This window comes from Cebus imitator, unplaced genomic scaffold, assembly GCF_001604975.1.
Source record: "Cebus imitator isolate Cc_AM_T3 unplaced genomic scaffold, Cebus_imitator-1.0 Scaffold258, whole genome shotgun sequence".
NCBI classification, from domain to species: Eukaryota; Metazoa; Chordata; class Mammalia; order Primates; family Cebidae; genus Cebus; species Cebus imitator.
In genome coordinates this window covers 1,175,849-1,190,129 of record NW_016107573.1, presented here as the reverse complement: position 1 = coordinate 1,190,129, position 14,281 = coordinate 1,175,849, and the positions used below count along the sequence as shown (strand labels likewise).

Here is a 14,281-nt window from a genome sequence, read left to right as displayed (position 1 = left end):
CGCCCGGCCTGGAAGAAACTTTCTAAACACTTGTCCTGCCTTGATTACCTCCGCCTCAGACTCGTTGGTACTCTGCTCTGGCACACCGTGGCAAGGAGAGCTAGCCATCTGAGTTCTTTCTTCTTCTTTTTAAAAATAGAGACAGAGTCTTTCTCTGAGGCCCAGGCTATACTCGAACTACTGACCTCAAGCAGTCCTCCCATCTTGATTTCTTAAAGTGCTGGGATTACAGAAGTGATCCGCCATGCCTGGTCCTTTCCATGTGGATATACAGCGATTTATTAACTGTGTATATTATGTCATTGTATAAACAAGGCACAGTTTATCTGTTTACTTGCTTTTTAGAATTACAAACATTACTACTGAGTGCATTCCTTTTTTTCTTCTTCATCTTTTTTTTTTTTCAAGACTCCATGTTACCTGGGCAGGAGTACAGTGGCACAATCTCAGCTCACTGCAACCTCTGCTTCCCAGGTTCAAGCGATTCTCCTGCCTCAGTCTCCCAAGTAGCTGGGACTGCAGGCATGTATCACCATGCCCGGGTAATTTTTGTATTTTTAGTAGAGATGGAGTTGGTCAGGTTGGTCTCGAATTCCCGACCTCAGGAGATCCACACGCCTCGGCCTCCCAAAGTGCTGGGATTACAGGCATTAGCCATCACACCCAGCAACATTTTTTTTTTTTTAAGTACAATATCCATTTTATTTTTCTCCAGAGAATAGTTTTTCTTCAGTCCTTAAGGACTCAGCTTCTTACATGGGCGAGAGTCATGGGGCAATGCCTGCAGGTCAAAATTGGGGTGTGGGTATTCAGTTCTAATGGCTTCATGAGATTGATTTCTAACTACCTTGCTGTGAATGGCACAATTCACACATTAAGGTAGCTTCGTATATGGCTTGGGTAGCACCGTGGCATCAAAGACGCTACCTTCAGAAATGCCCCTGACTGCTGCAGCCTCTACTGTGTTTCCAATGATGAATTTCTCTTGTTTTTGTTAAAGTCACTAAATTTGCTAAAATCAGTGTTGAATTTCTAAACTTTTTTTAACTTGACCTATCAGGTAGCTTTAGAGAGTCCATCATTTCCTCCTTCTTCTAGAATCCCTTTCGTCTCCCAGCTTCTAACTTACCATCCTCTTGTGGTTTTTCTCCTACCTCTTTGCCCCTTCTAACTCTTCTTTGTTGATTCTTCCTTATCTAAATACCCCAACACCTAGGCTTTGTACTGCTTCTTTAGCTGCCTTACAACCGAGGCAGGCTCATCCAGTCTCACAGTGATTCTCAGATGTGTATGCCCAGCCACGACCTCTGCCTCAAACCTCTGGACTTCTACATATGTGACAACTCCACTGGGTGTCGTACCATAATATATCCAAAACTGAAATCATCATCTTCCCTACAAACCAATTTTAAAATGCCAAAATCATGTTGCTTCAGCCTTCAAAATGCATTCAGAATCCAGCCACTTTTCAGGCTTCCGGTAGCTACCACCTAGTCCAAGCCATCAGCATCTTTCCTCCGAGTGACTCCAGTAACTCCTCATTGGTCTCCTGCTTCCTGTCTTGCCCTTAGTCAGTATCTTCTCAGTAGGTAGTCTGAGTAAATCAAGTCACATCATTCTGTCAAACCTCCAGTGGCTTCCTGCTGATTTTCAGTAAAAGCCCAGAGTCCTTACTGTGGCTACAAGACCAGTCACCTTTTTGTGTTACCTATTGATTTTTTTTTCATTTCTGCTGTCATATTTTTAATTTTCAAGAGCTTCTTTTTGTTCTCTGCATGTTCCCTTTTTAATAGCATCCTGAAGGCTCAAAAATTTTTTAGGATAATGTGGTTTAAGATTTTTGTCTGCTTGTACTATATTTCTTCTGAGACCCTTTTTTCTTTGTGTTTTTGTTCGCTGTGTCATTTGGAGCCTTTCCTCAAATGTCAAGAGAGTCTTTATTGTCTGTTCATATTAAAGAGTAAGGCCCTAAAAAACTAATTTTAGAAGCTTTTATATGTAAGCATGGGGACTTATAACTTGAAGGCTTCAGTGTAGGCTTTTGGGGCAGATTTCACCAGGGAACCTAGCTGTATGCCTCTCTGAAGGCCTTTCCTCTTTGGTTGATCAGTTTTCCCCAGACAAAAGAGGTAGCCTCCGAATCCTGAAGTGGGTTGGGATTGAGATGAAGGTGGTAATTTTTTTTGTTGTTTTTTTTGAGACAGAGTCTTGCTCTGTCACCCAGGCTGGAGTGCAGTAGCGTGATTGACTCACTACAACCTCCACCTCGCGGGTTCAAGTAATTCTCCTGCCTCAGCCTCTTGAGTAGCTGGGATCATAGGTGCCCCCCACCATGCCTGGCTGATTTTTGTATTATTAGTAGAGATGGGGTTTCACCATCTTGGCCAGGCTGGTCTCGAACTCCTGACCTCATGATATGCCCGCCTCAGCCTCCCAAAGTTCTGGGATTACAGACATGAACCACCGTGCCTGGCCTACAATTTTTTTTTTTTTTTTTTTTTTTTTTTTGAGATTGAGTCTCCCTCTGTCGCCCAGGCTAGAGTGCAGTGGTGTGATCTCAGCTCACTGCAACCTCCACCTCCTGGGTTCAAGCAATTCTCCTGCTTCAGCCTCCCGAGTAGCTGAGATTACAGGCGCACGTTACTACGCCTGGCTAATTTTTGTATTTTTAGTAGAGACGAGGTTTCACCATGTTGGTCAGGCTGGTCTCGAACCCCTGACCTCGTGATCTGCCTGCCTTGAGTTGCTGGCATTACAGGCGTGAGCCACCATGCCTGGCCTTTTTTGTTGTTGTTTTCTGTTTAAACAGAGTCTTATTCTGTCAGTCACCCAGGCTGGAGTGCAGTGGCTTAATATCAGCTCACTGCAACCTCTCCCTCTCAGGTTCAAGCGATTGCCCTGCTTCAGCCTCCCAAGTAGCTGAGACCATAGGCATGCACCATCACACCTGGCTAGTTTTTGTATTTTTAGGAGAGCTGGGGGTCTCTCCATGTTGGCCAGGCTGGTCTTAAATTGGCCTCAAGTGATCCCCCGCCTCAGCTTCCCAAAGTGCTGGGATTATAGGCATGAACCACTGCGCCGAAGGCTTGGCTGCAAGCAGGGACAGGAATAGTGGGTCTTATTGTTCAGTATATAGACTTTTGGTCTGGGACCATCTCCAAAGCTTTGCCTAGTATTCTGGAGTCCAGTGCTTCTCTGGTTCGCCTCTCCAGAGATAAACCTGAGTCTCTGCTTGAGTGAATAATGAGATCCAGGGGCCTAACCACTTCTGACACATAGGCTTGCAAATAATCCTGTGTTTTCATCTCAGTCCACATCTTCTTGCCTCCTGATGCTTCTCATCACTGTCCCTTCCTGGGGCTGTGCCACCAGCTAGGTGCTTCTTGTCTCCCTTCCCCCTCAACAACAGGACACTTAGTTCTTTCCTTTCTCTATCTGGTAATTCATCTGCCACTGTATTGACTAAAATTGACTAAAATTTATTGACAGCTCTTGTCTGTCACCCTTTCTCCTATTTTCTTGGTCTTTATAGGCTTATACTTTTTTAATACATTTGCTGTTATTTAATGCAGTGTGGGGAACAGAAGGAGGTAAATGGATATGTTCATTTTACCATGTGCAAATGGCTCCTTTTTATTACAGTTTTTTAGAATTGCCAGCCATGGTGGCTCAAGTCTGTAATCCCAGCACTTTGGGAGGCTGAGGCAGGTGGATCACAAGCTCAGGAGTTTGAGACCAGCCTGGCCAACATGGTGAAAGCTCGTCTCTAATGAAAATACAAAAATTAGCCAGGTGTGTGGTGGTGTGCACCTGTAATCCCAACTACTCAGGAGGCTGAGGCACGAGAATTGCTTGAACCCAGGAGGCGTGGGTTGCAGTGAGCTGAGATCACGCCACTACACTCCAACCTGGGTGAAAGAGCAAGAGCAAGACTCCGTCTCAAAAAAAAAAAAAGGCCGGGGTGGTTGCTCACACTTGTAATCCCAGCACTTTGGGAGGCTGAGGTGGGTAGATCATCTGAGGTCAGGAACTCGAGACCAGACTGACCAACATGGAGAAACCCTGTCTCTACTAAAAATACAAAAAATTTAGCTGGGTGTGGTGGTGCATGCCTGTAATCCCAGCTACTTAGGAGACTGAGGCAGGAGAATCACTTGAAGGTGGGAGATGGAGGTTGTGGTGAGCTGAGATCGAACCATTGCACTCCAGCTTGGGCAACAAGAGCAAAACTCCATCTTCAAAAAAGAAAAAATTGTGAACAAATCTGCTCAAAAATTTTTCAAATATTACAGAAATGAACAGTTTAAGAAATGCTAGTCTCCTATAATCCCTCCCTGAGAGAGAACCACTGGCAGTAGTTTGATATTCTGGAACTCTTTCCAGGCTTTTAATATGTATGACATAATCATTTATGTATGTATACACACATGCTTGTTTATATGTACACAAATGTGTATATATTTGTGTGTATATATATATATTTGATGTATTCCAACATAAGTGTGCTGCAAATACATAAAAATAGGCCAGATGCAGTGGCCCATGCCTATAATCCCAGCACTTTGAAAGGCCTAGGCAGGTGGATTACCTGAGGTCAGGAGTTCAAGACCAGCCTGGCCAACATGATGAAACCTTGTCTCTACTAAAGATACAAAAAATTAGCTGGGCCTGGTGGCGTATACCTGTAATCCCAGGGAGGCTGAGGCAGGAGAACCGTTTGAACCTGGGAAGCGGAGGTTGCAGTGAGCTGAGATCACACCATTGCACTCCAGCCTGGGCGACAAGAATGAAACGCCGTCTCAAAAAAATAAAATACTATTTTTAAAAATTATTTATTTATTTATTTATTTTGAGACGAAGTCTTTCCCTGTTACCCAGGCTGAAGTGCATTGGCCTGATCTCAGCTCATTGCAACCTCCACCTCTTGGGTTCAAGCAATTTTCGTGTGTCAGCCTCCCAAGTAGCTGAGACTGTAGGCACGCACCACCACGCCTGACTAATTTTTGTATTTTTGGTAGAGATGGGGTTTCACTGTGTTGGCCAGGCTGGTCTCACCTGACCTCAAGTGATTTGCCCACCTTGGCCTTTCAAAGTGCTGGGATTATAGGCGTGAGCCACTGTGCCTGGCCTAATTTTTTAAAAAAGATATTATACATACCACGCAGTGCAGTGACTTTAGTTTTTCACCTAGCCACTTTCTGAAGCATGTATCCACTTTAGTACCCTTAGCTCTGCTTTATTCGTAGAAAATGAGTGCATGGCATTGATGGAATTGTGTTAACCTGTCCTCTTTTGATGGGTAATTGTGATGTTTCACTCTCTCTTGTTACTATTGTAAGCGATAGTGAAATGAATTCCCTTATGTGTGTCTTTGTAAGCTAGTTTTCAAAAACTGTAAATGGAGTCGGGTGCCTGTAATCCCAGCACTTTGGGAGTCTGAGGCCAGTGAACCCGAGCTTAGGAGTTCGAGACCAGCCTGGCCAACACGGTGAAACCTCTTCTTTACTAAAAGTACAAAAATTAGCTGCCTGTAATCCCAGCTACTCATGAGACGGAGGCAGGAGAATAGCTTGGACCAGGCGGGATGGCTCATGCTTGTAATCCCAGCACTTAGGGAGGACAAGGAGGGCAGATCATGAGGTAAGGAGATTGAGACCATCCTGGCCAACATGGTAAAACCCCATCTCTACTAAAAATACAAAAATTGGGCCAGACATGGTAGCTCACGCCTGTAATCCAAGCACTTTGGAGGCCAAGGCGGGCGGATCACCTGAGGTCGGGAGCTCGAGACCAGCCTGACCAACATGGTGAAACCCCATCTTTTAAAAAAAAAAAGGCCGGGCACGGTGGCTCAAGCCTGTAATCCCAGCACTTTGGGAGGCCGAGGCGGGTGGATCACGAGGTCAAGAGATCAAGACCATCCTGGTCAACATGGTGAAACCCCGTCTCTACTAAAAATACAAAAAGTTAGCTGGGCATGGTGGTGCGTGCCTGTAATCCCAGCTACTCAGGAGGCTGAGGCAGGAGAATTGCCTGAACCCAGGAGGCGGAGGTTGCGGTGAGCTGAGATCGCGCCATTGCACTCCAGCCTGGGTAACATGAGTGAAACTCCGTCTCAAAAGAAAAAAAAAAAATGCAAAAATTAGCTGGGTGTGGTGGTACACACCAGTAATCCCAGCTACTTGGGAGGCTGAGGCAGAAGAATCACTTGAACCTGGGAGGTGGAGATTGTGGTGAGCCTAGATTGCGCCACTGCACTCGTGCCTAGAGCAAAGCAAGACTCCGTCTCAAAGAAAAAAAAACTGTGAGTGGGTTTGGAGGAATGACATGTTAGTAACCTGCAGAATCATGACAAGAAATTCAAAGTGATTGATAGGCCAGCATGGTGGCTCACACTTGTAATCCCAGTACTTTGGGAGGCTAAGGTGGGCAGATTGAGCTCAGGAGTTCAAGACCAGCCTGGGCAACATGGTGAAACCCCATCTCTACTGAAATACAAAAATTAGCTAGGCCGGGTGATGTGCTCCTGGAGTCATAGCTACTCGAGAGACTGAGGCACGAGAATAACTTGAATCCAGGAGGCAGAGATTGCAGTGAGCAGAGATTGTGTGACTGTACTCCAGCTTGGGTGACAGAGCAAGACTATCTCAAAAAAGAAAAAAGAAATCAACACCATCTGTGACTGCTCTTCTGTGTTCCTTATTACCTTTTTCCTCACTACTTTCTCTTACTCATCTTTTGCTGTTGTTACAATTCCCCTCTTCAGATTTCAGCTAAATTAATATCCTGTATGTTCCTGTTAAGTACTAGGAATATTGTTAGGCATTCACTTATTTTATAACTTTAAATTCACATGTTTGTAAATAAGACATTACTACTTTTTAGTAATAAAAATATTTTTCTGGTGAATGAAAACAAAAATAGTAATTTTCAATTCACTTTATGGTATTTGAAAAGTGAGATTTTGGGAGACCAAGGCAGGAGGATCACCTGAGCCCAGGAGTTCAAGACTAGCTAGGGTAACATGATGAAATCCTGTCTCTACAAAAAAATAAAAAAATTAGCCAGGCATAGTAGTGGAGCATGTCTATAGTCACAGCTACTTTGAAGGCTGAGGTGGAAGGATCACTTGAACCTAGGAGGTCAAGGCTGCAGTGAACCATGACTGCACCACTGCATTTCAGCCCGGGCAACAGAGGGAGACTCTGTCTCAAAAAAAAATTATCAGATTTTTATTTTACTTTAACATCTTTAATCGGTAAAATCAATATTAGAAAAATTTTCACCTCATTTCTAGTTTAAGTAGTTCTGAGATTCTGATCTGAAAAAGCCAATTTATGTTTTTTTGATTGTTTAAGAGATAGGGTCTTGACCTCTGAGGCTCAAGTGATCCTCCCACCTAGGCCTCTAGAATAGCTGGGACCACAGGTGCATGCCAGCATACTTGGCTAATTAAAAAAAATTTTTGTAGCGCTAAGTTCAGTGGCTCATGTCTGTAATACCAGCACTTTGGAAGGCTCAGGTGGGAGGATCACTTGAGCCCAAGATTTCGAGACCAGCTTGGGTAATATAGTGAGACATCATCATAAACTTTATTTTTAAATTTTTTGGTAGAGATGGAGTCTTATTTTTTAAATTTTATTATTTTATTTTTACTTTTATTTTTTTTGAGACAGAAGTCTTTCTCTGTCACCCGGGCTGGAGTGCAGTGGTGCGATCTTGGCTCACTGCAACCTCTCCCTCCCGGGTTCAGGCGATTCTTCTTCCTTGGCCTCCCAAGTAGCTGGGATTACAGATGCCTACCATCACACCTGGCTAACTTTTCTATTAGTAGAGATGGGATTTCACCATGTTGGCCAGACTGGTCTCAAACACCTGACCTCAGGTAATCCACCCGCCTTGGTTTCCCAAAGTGCTGGTATTACAGGCATGAGTGACTGCACCTGGCTTATTATTATTTTTTTTAATGTATTTGAGACAGGTTCTCACTCTGTCGCCCAGGCTGAAGTGCAGTGGCAAGATCTCAGTTAATTGTAACCTCTGCCTCCTGGGCTCAAGCGATCCTTCCACCTCAACTTCCCAGGTTGCTGGGACTGCAATAGCACGCCCCCACTATGCCTGGCTAATTTTTTATTTTTTGTAGAGATTGGGTTTCACCTTGTTACCCAGCCTGGTCTTGAACTCCAGCAATCCACCTGTCTCAGCCTCCCAAAGTGCTAGGATTACAGGCATAAGCCACTGCACTCAGCCCTAGATGGAGTCTTGCTATGTTGCCCAGGCTGGTCTCAAACTCCTCGCGACCTCTCAGTGTTGGGATTACAAGCATGAGCCACCATGCCTGGCCTCCATTTTTAATCTATCTTGGTGTTTATGTTTTTATGAGAAGGCAACAATAATGTGAAACTATGATTTGGGAATAGACGTCAGCTCCAACGTCATTGTATATAATTCTCTGATTTTTTTTTTATTCCCCTAGATTTTACTATGAGCAGCAATTACTGCGGAAGGTCTTCGAAGAATGGAAAGAAGAGTGGTGGGTTTTCCATCATGAGTGGAAACTCTGTGTTCGAGCTGACTGTCACTACAGGTCAGATTTCATGTTACACTCCTTCAGTTTTACTGAGGCACATTAGCAGATGACTACTTGTTGGCATGTTTATGGTCAAAATGAGTAAACTTTGGATCGCTTATGTGTTGGTTATGCTAATAGTTTGAATGGGTTTTTCCCACCCATTCTCACTTCTATATAATTCCTAATTCTGAAACGATTGGGTTTTTGGGTTTGTTTTTTTTTTTTTTGAGACAGATTTTTGCTCTTGTTGCCGAGGCTGGAGTGCAATGGTGCGATCTTGGCTCACTGCAATCTCTGCCTCATGAGTTCAAGCAGTTCTCCTGCCTCAGCCTCCCAAGCAGCTGGGATTACAGACATGTGCCACTGTGCCTGGCTAATTTTATATTTTTAGTAGACATGTGGTTTCTCCATGTTGGTCAGGCTGGTCTCCTCATCTCAAGTGGTCTGCTCGCCTCGGCCTCCTAAAGTGCTGGGATTACAGGTGTGAGCCACCATGCCTCACCCTGTTTTAAAGTAATAAATTGTTTCAATTTATATTGATTATGGGAGAAAACATATGCCCAAAATAGAACATTAAGAAAATAGAGGCCAGGTGCAGTGACTCATGCCTGTAATCCTAGTACTTTGGGATTCCAAAGCAGGTAGATCACTTAAGCACAAGAGTTTGAGACCAGCCTCAGCAACATGATGTAATCCCATCTCTACCAAAAAGTACAAAAAATTAGGGGGGTGTAGTGGTGCTGAGATTGTGCCACTACACTCCAGCCTGGGCAACACAGCTAGACCCTGTCTCAAAAAAAACAAAGAAAAAAAAAACTCAACCCCTTGACATTCACATTCCCAGGGATAAGAGAAGGGGAAAGTAACAATTGAGAATTGTTAAATACACATTTTCAGACCTTTTTTTTAAAACCTGAATGTCATTTCTTGTAGATCGTATATTTAAAATGATATTCACTCTTATTGTAGTTATGTCTTTATCTAGGTTCTTTGGAGCAAGAGTTCTGTTTATGGCTATTTCAGATAAAATAGAGACACGCTGAGTTCTTCTAGTAAGCAGATAGCAGGTGGATCACCTGAGGTCTGGCCACCTGAGCCAGATGCAGTGGCTGGTGCTTGTAATCCCAGCACTTTGGGAGGCTGAGGTCGGTGGATCACCTGAGGTTGAGAGTTTGAGACCAGCCTGATAAACATGGAGAAACCCTGTCTCTACTAAAAATACAAAATTAGCCGGGTATGGTGGTGTGCATGCCTGTAACCCTTGGTATTCAGGAGGCTGAGGCAGGAAAATCACTTGAACCTGGCAGGTGGAGGTTGCAGTGAGCTGAGATCATGCCATTGCACTCCAGCTTGGGCAACAAGAGCGAGACTCTGTCTCAATCAATCAATCAAATAAAAGATAAAAATACAAAAATTCCAGCCTGTGCAACATGGTGAGACCCCCATCGCAACTAAAATACAAAAAAAATTTGCCAGGCTTGGTAGCATGCGTCTGTAGTCCCAGCTACTTGGGAAGTTGAGACAGGAGAATTGCTTGAATCTGAAGATGGAGGTTGCAGTGAGCTGAGATTGCACCACTGCACTCTAGCCAGGGAGACAGGGTGAAACTTTGTCTCCAAAAAAAAAAAAGAATTAGCTGGGCATGGTGGCGTGTGCCTATAGTCCCAGCCACTCATGAGGCTGAGGCAGGAGAATCCCTTGAACTCAGGAGTTAGAGGTTGTAGTGGGCCAAGATCATGCCACTGCACTGCAGCCTGGGTGACAGAGTGAGACTCTGTCCTAAAAAAAAAAAAAAGTTTTTTAAAATGAACATTAAAAAAAAAGGAAACGGCCGGGCGCGGTGGCTCAAGCCTGTAATCCCAGCACTTTGGGAAGTCGAGGCGGGTGGATCACGAGGTCAAGAGATCAAGACCATCCTGGTCAACATGGTGAAACCCCGTCTCTACTAAAAATACAAAACATTAGCTGCGCATGGTGGCGCGCGCCTGTAATCCCAGCTACTCAGGAGGTTGAGGCAGGAGAATTGCCTGAACCCGGGAGGCGGAGGTTGCAGTGAGCCGAGATCACGCCATTGCACTCCAGCCTGGGTAACAAGAGTGAAACTCCGTCTCAAAAAAAAAAAGGAAACTATGAAGAGATGAAGATCATAAGATGTATGGTATGTGTATCAAGAAGGAAAAGGTGTCAATGACCACGTAGTGCAAAAGAGAAGTGATTTTTTTTTTTTTTTTTTTTTTTTTGAGACAGAGTCTTGCTTTGTTGCCCAGGCTATAGTACAATGGCGTGATCTGCACTTATTACAACCTCCGCTTCCTGGGTTCAGGCGATTCTCCTGCCTCAGCCTCCAGAGTAGCTGGGATTACAGGTGCACGCCACCACGCGTAGCTAATTTTTTGGATTTTTAGTAGAGATGGGGTTTCTCATGTTGGCAAGGCTGGTCTCAAACTTCCGACCTCCTGATCCTCCAGCCTTGGCCTCCTAAAGTGCTGTGATTACAAGCGTGAGTCACCACGCCTGGCTGAGAAGTGATGTTTTTTATAGTGTGGATAGTTAAGATAATTAAGATGTGACTGTTGGCCAGGCATGGTTGTTCACACCTGTAATCCTAGCACTTTGGGAGGCTGAGGCAAGAGGATCACTTGAGCCCAGGAGTTGGAGACCAGCCTAGGCCACATGGCAAAATCCCCTCTCTACAAAAAAATACAAAAATTAGCCAGGTGAGGTGGTGGATACCTGTAGTCCCATCTACTTGAGAGGCCAAGGTGGGAGGAGCACCTGAGCCCAGGGAGGGCTCAAGGCTACATTGAGCCGTGTTCACATTACTGCACTCCAGCCTGGGTGACAGAGTGAGACCCTATCTAAAAAAAAAAAAAAGACAAGACCGTCATTCCAAGCATCATGGATTTTTCTTTCTTTTTTAATTTGAGACAGAGTGTTGCTGTCACCCAGGCTGGAGTGCAGTGGAGCAATCTCGGCTTGCTGCAACCTCCACTTCCCAGGTCCAAGCAATTTGCCTATCATATAGGCACATGCCACCACACCTGGCTAATTTTTATATTTTTAGTAGAGACGGGGTTTCACCATGTTGGCTAGGCTGGTCTCGAACCCCCAACCCCATTTGATCCGCCCACCTTGGCCTCCCAAAATGCTGAGATTACAGGCGTGGGCCACTGCACCTGTCCCAAACATTATGGATTTTTGGATGATGAAAGTTAACTTATTCTTGGAAAAGTCAAGCCTTTTCTTGGTCAGTGACACTTTAAGGTATGGAGAATGACTCTTCTTTGAGGAAAATAGAGTTCATTGTGATTGTAGGAAATGAAATTTTAGCTTTGATACAGATACGGCTTGCTTTTTTTTTTTTTTTTTTTTTTATCCTAATCAGAAGCATCCCTGTTAATTTCTTCTGAGTATAGAACAGACTTGGTGTGTTGGGTTAGGAGTTGTTTTATTGTTGTTGTTTGGTTGTTGCTGTTTTTCTGAGACAGCATCTTGCTCTGTTGCCCAGGCTGGAGTGCAGTGACACGTGATCTTGGCTTACTGCAACCTTCGCCTCCTGGGTTCAAGTGACCCTCCTGTCTCAGCCTCCCAAGTAGCTGGGATTACAGGTGTGTGCCACCGCACCCAGCTAATTTTTTTTTTGTTTTTTAGAAGCAGTCTCACTCTGTCGCCAGGCTGAAGTGCAGTGGTGTGATCTCGGCTCACTGCAACCTCCGCCTCCTGGGTTCAAGTGATTCTGTTGCCTCAGCCTTCCAAGGAGCTGGGACTACAGGTGCCCACCACCCCGCCTGACTAATTTTTGTGTTTTTAGTAGAGATGGGGTTTCACCGTGTTGGCCAGGATGGTCTCAATCTTTTGACCTCGTGATCCGCTCACCTTGGCCTCCCAAAGTGCTGGGATTACAGGTATGAGCCACTGTGCCTGGCTTAATTCTTGCGTTTTTAGTAGAGGTGGGGTTTCACCATATTGGCCAGGCTGGTCTTGAACTCCTGACCTCGAGTGATCGACCTGCCTCGGCCTCCCAAAGTGCTAGGATTACAGACATGAGCCTCTGCGCCTGGCTTGTTGTTTTGTTTTAAAGAAATGCCATTTGCTTTTTACTCCTCAGGTATTACCTGTACAACCTGATGTTCCAGACCTGGAAGACCTACGTGCGTCAGCAGCAGGAGATGAGGAGCAAGTTCATTAGAGCCGAAGTTCATGGTGAGAAAAAGAAGTACATGTCTAAAGAAGATGCCCACATTTACTTTGCAGAAAGTCTTAGGAAGGACAAACACATTGTCTTAGAGATAGAATAACTCTAGGTCTAAGGAAGATTTATTTGATTTTCTTTCATAATCTTAGAGTAGAATCTTAGACCTGGAATAACTCTAGATCTAAGGAAGATTTGTTTGATTCTCTTTCATAATTTTTCAGAAAGTGTGATCTCTGAGTGGGTACCTTAGGATTGGGTCTCCGGTTTTCTCAATATGGCATGGTTTAAGCCCTTAAAGCTCATTTAATCAGAATTTGTGTGAACTGGCTGTTCCTGGCCTGCTGGCTCAGTGTGCTGGCTGTGACTTCCCCCATGGCACCTGGGGCTTCGGTCTATCTTGCTGTGTCAAGTTGCCTGGAGAGCCTGGAGCAGAGCTGCAGTGCTCTTTTTTTAATCTGCTTTCCCAAGTTGTCCCTTGGTGATACTAAAGTGGCCACTTTAGCTCTGGTTAGAGTCTGGTTTCTCTGTGAATTGAACCCAGAAACCCATGTGGAGAGTCTAAGGAAAAAAACATAGAGTTTCAAAATGATAACACAGACTGGATTCGCAGCAGAATGTCCTAAAGATGCCTCAAACTCTGCAAGATACAAGTACAACCTGTCAGCTCCCCTACCACTTAGACCTGCTGTTCCTTTGACTTTTCCTTAGTAATGGCATCCATTCCTCAAGCCTTGTGTCATCAGTTACCTAATCTTTTAAGATGGCCCTCTGAGCATCAGTTGCAATCATCTTTGCATTGCTACTGCCTGAGAGTAATCCTCATCTTTTTTTCCAGAGTGTTATAAGTACCTCTTCATTAATCTCCCTCATTTATTTTTTCCCTGCAATTTCTGCCTCCTAGCCAGGTGAGGTGGTAGGTGCCTGTAGTTCAGGTGATTCTCCTGTTTCAGCCTCCCGAGTAGCTGGGATTACAGGCACCTGCCACCATGCCTGGCTAATTTTTGTAGTTTTAGTAAAGATAGGGTTTCACTATGTTGGCCAGGCTGGTCTCAAACTCCTGACCTCAGGTGATTCACTGCCTCGGCCTCCCAAAGTACTGGGATTATAGGCATGAGCCACCATGCCTGGCCAAATATTTCATAATTATGATTTGATTTCTTCAGATTCTGTAGCTGTCGCCCCCTTTCATTCCTTGACGTTGGTAATTTATTTCTTTGGTCTTTTATTCTTCCTTAGTCTGGCTAGAGGTTTATCCCAGGATGATCTTGATCTTCTGACCTCATGATCTGCCTGCCTTGGCCTCTCAAAGTGCCGGGATTATAGGCGCGAGCCACCATAGCCAGGCTTTTCGTTTTTTCTTTTTCAGATAGAGTCTCTCTCTGTCACTTAGGATGGAGTGCAGAGTGGTGCAAGCTCGATTCACTGCAACCTCTGCCTCCCAGGTTCAAGTGATTTTCCTGCACCAGCCTCCCGAGTAGCTGGAATTATAGGTGCCTGCCACCACACCCAGCTAA

General features: G+C 44.7%; 2 protein-coding genes across 2 annotated transcripts in view; one reads left to right on the top strand and one right to left on the bottom strand.

Annotated features, from left to right (window-relative positions):
• SFI1 (SFI1 centrin binding protein) overlaps positions 1-14,281 on the top strand; it is a 109,677-nt gene that overhangs the window by 33,657 nt on the left and 61,739 nt on the right. The window contains 2 exon segments of the mRNA XM_017499526.2: positions 8,477-8,587; positions 12,681-12,775. Of these exon segments, the coding sequence (XP_017355015.1) occupies positions 8,477-8,587; positions 12,681-12,775 (206 nt within the window).
• LOC108283281 (ubiquitin-40S ribosomal protein S27a-like) overlaps positions 11,018-14,281 on the bottom strand; it is a 12,837-nt gene continuing 9,573 nt past the window's right edge. The window contains exon 2 of the mRNA XM_037728227.1: positions 11,018-11,028. The gene's annotated coding sequence lies outside the window, so the exon portion shown is untranslated. The remainder of the gene's footprint in view (positions 11,029-14,281) is intronic.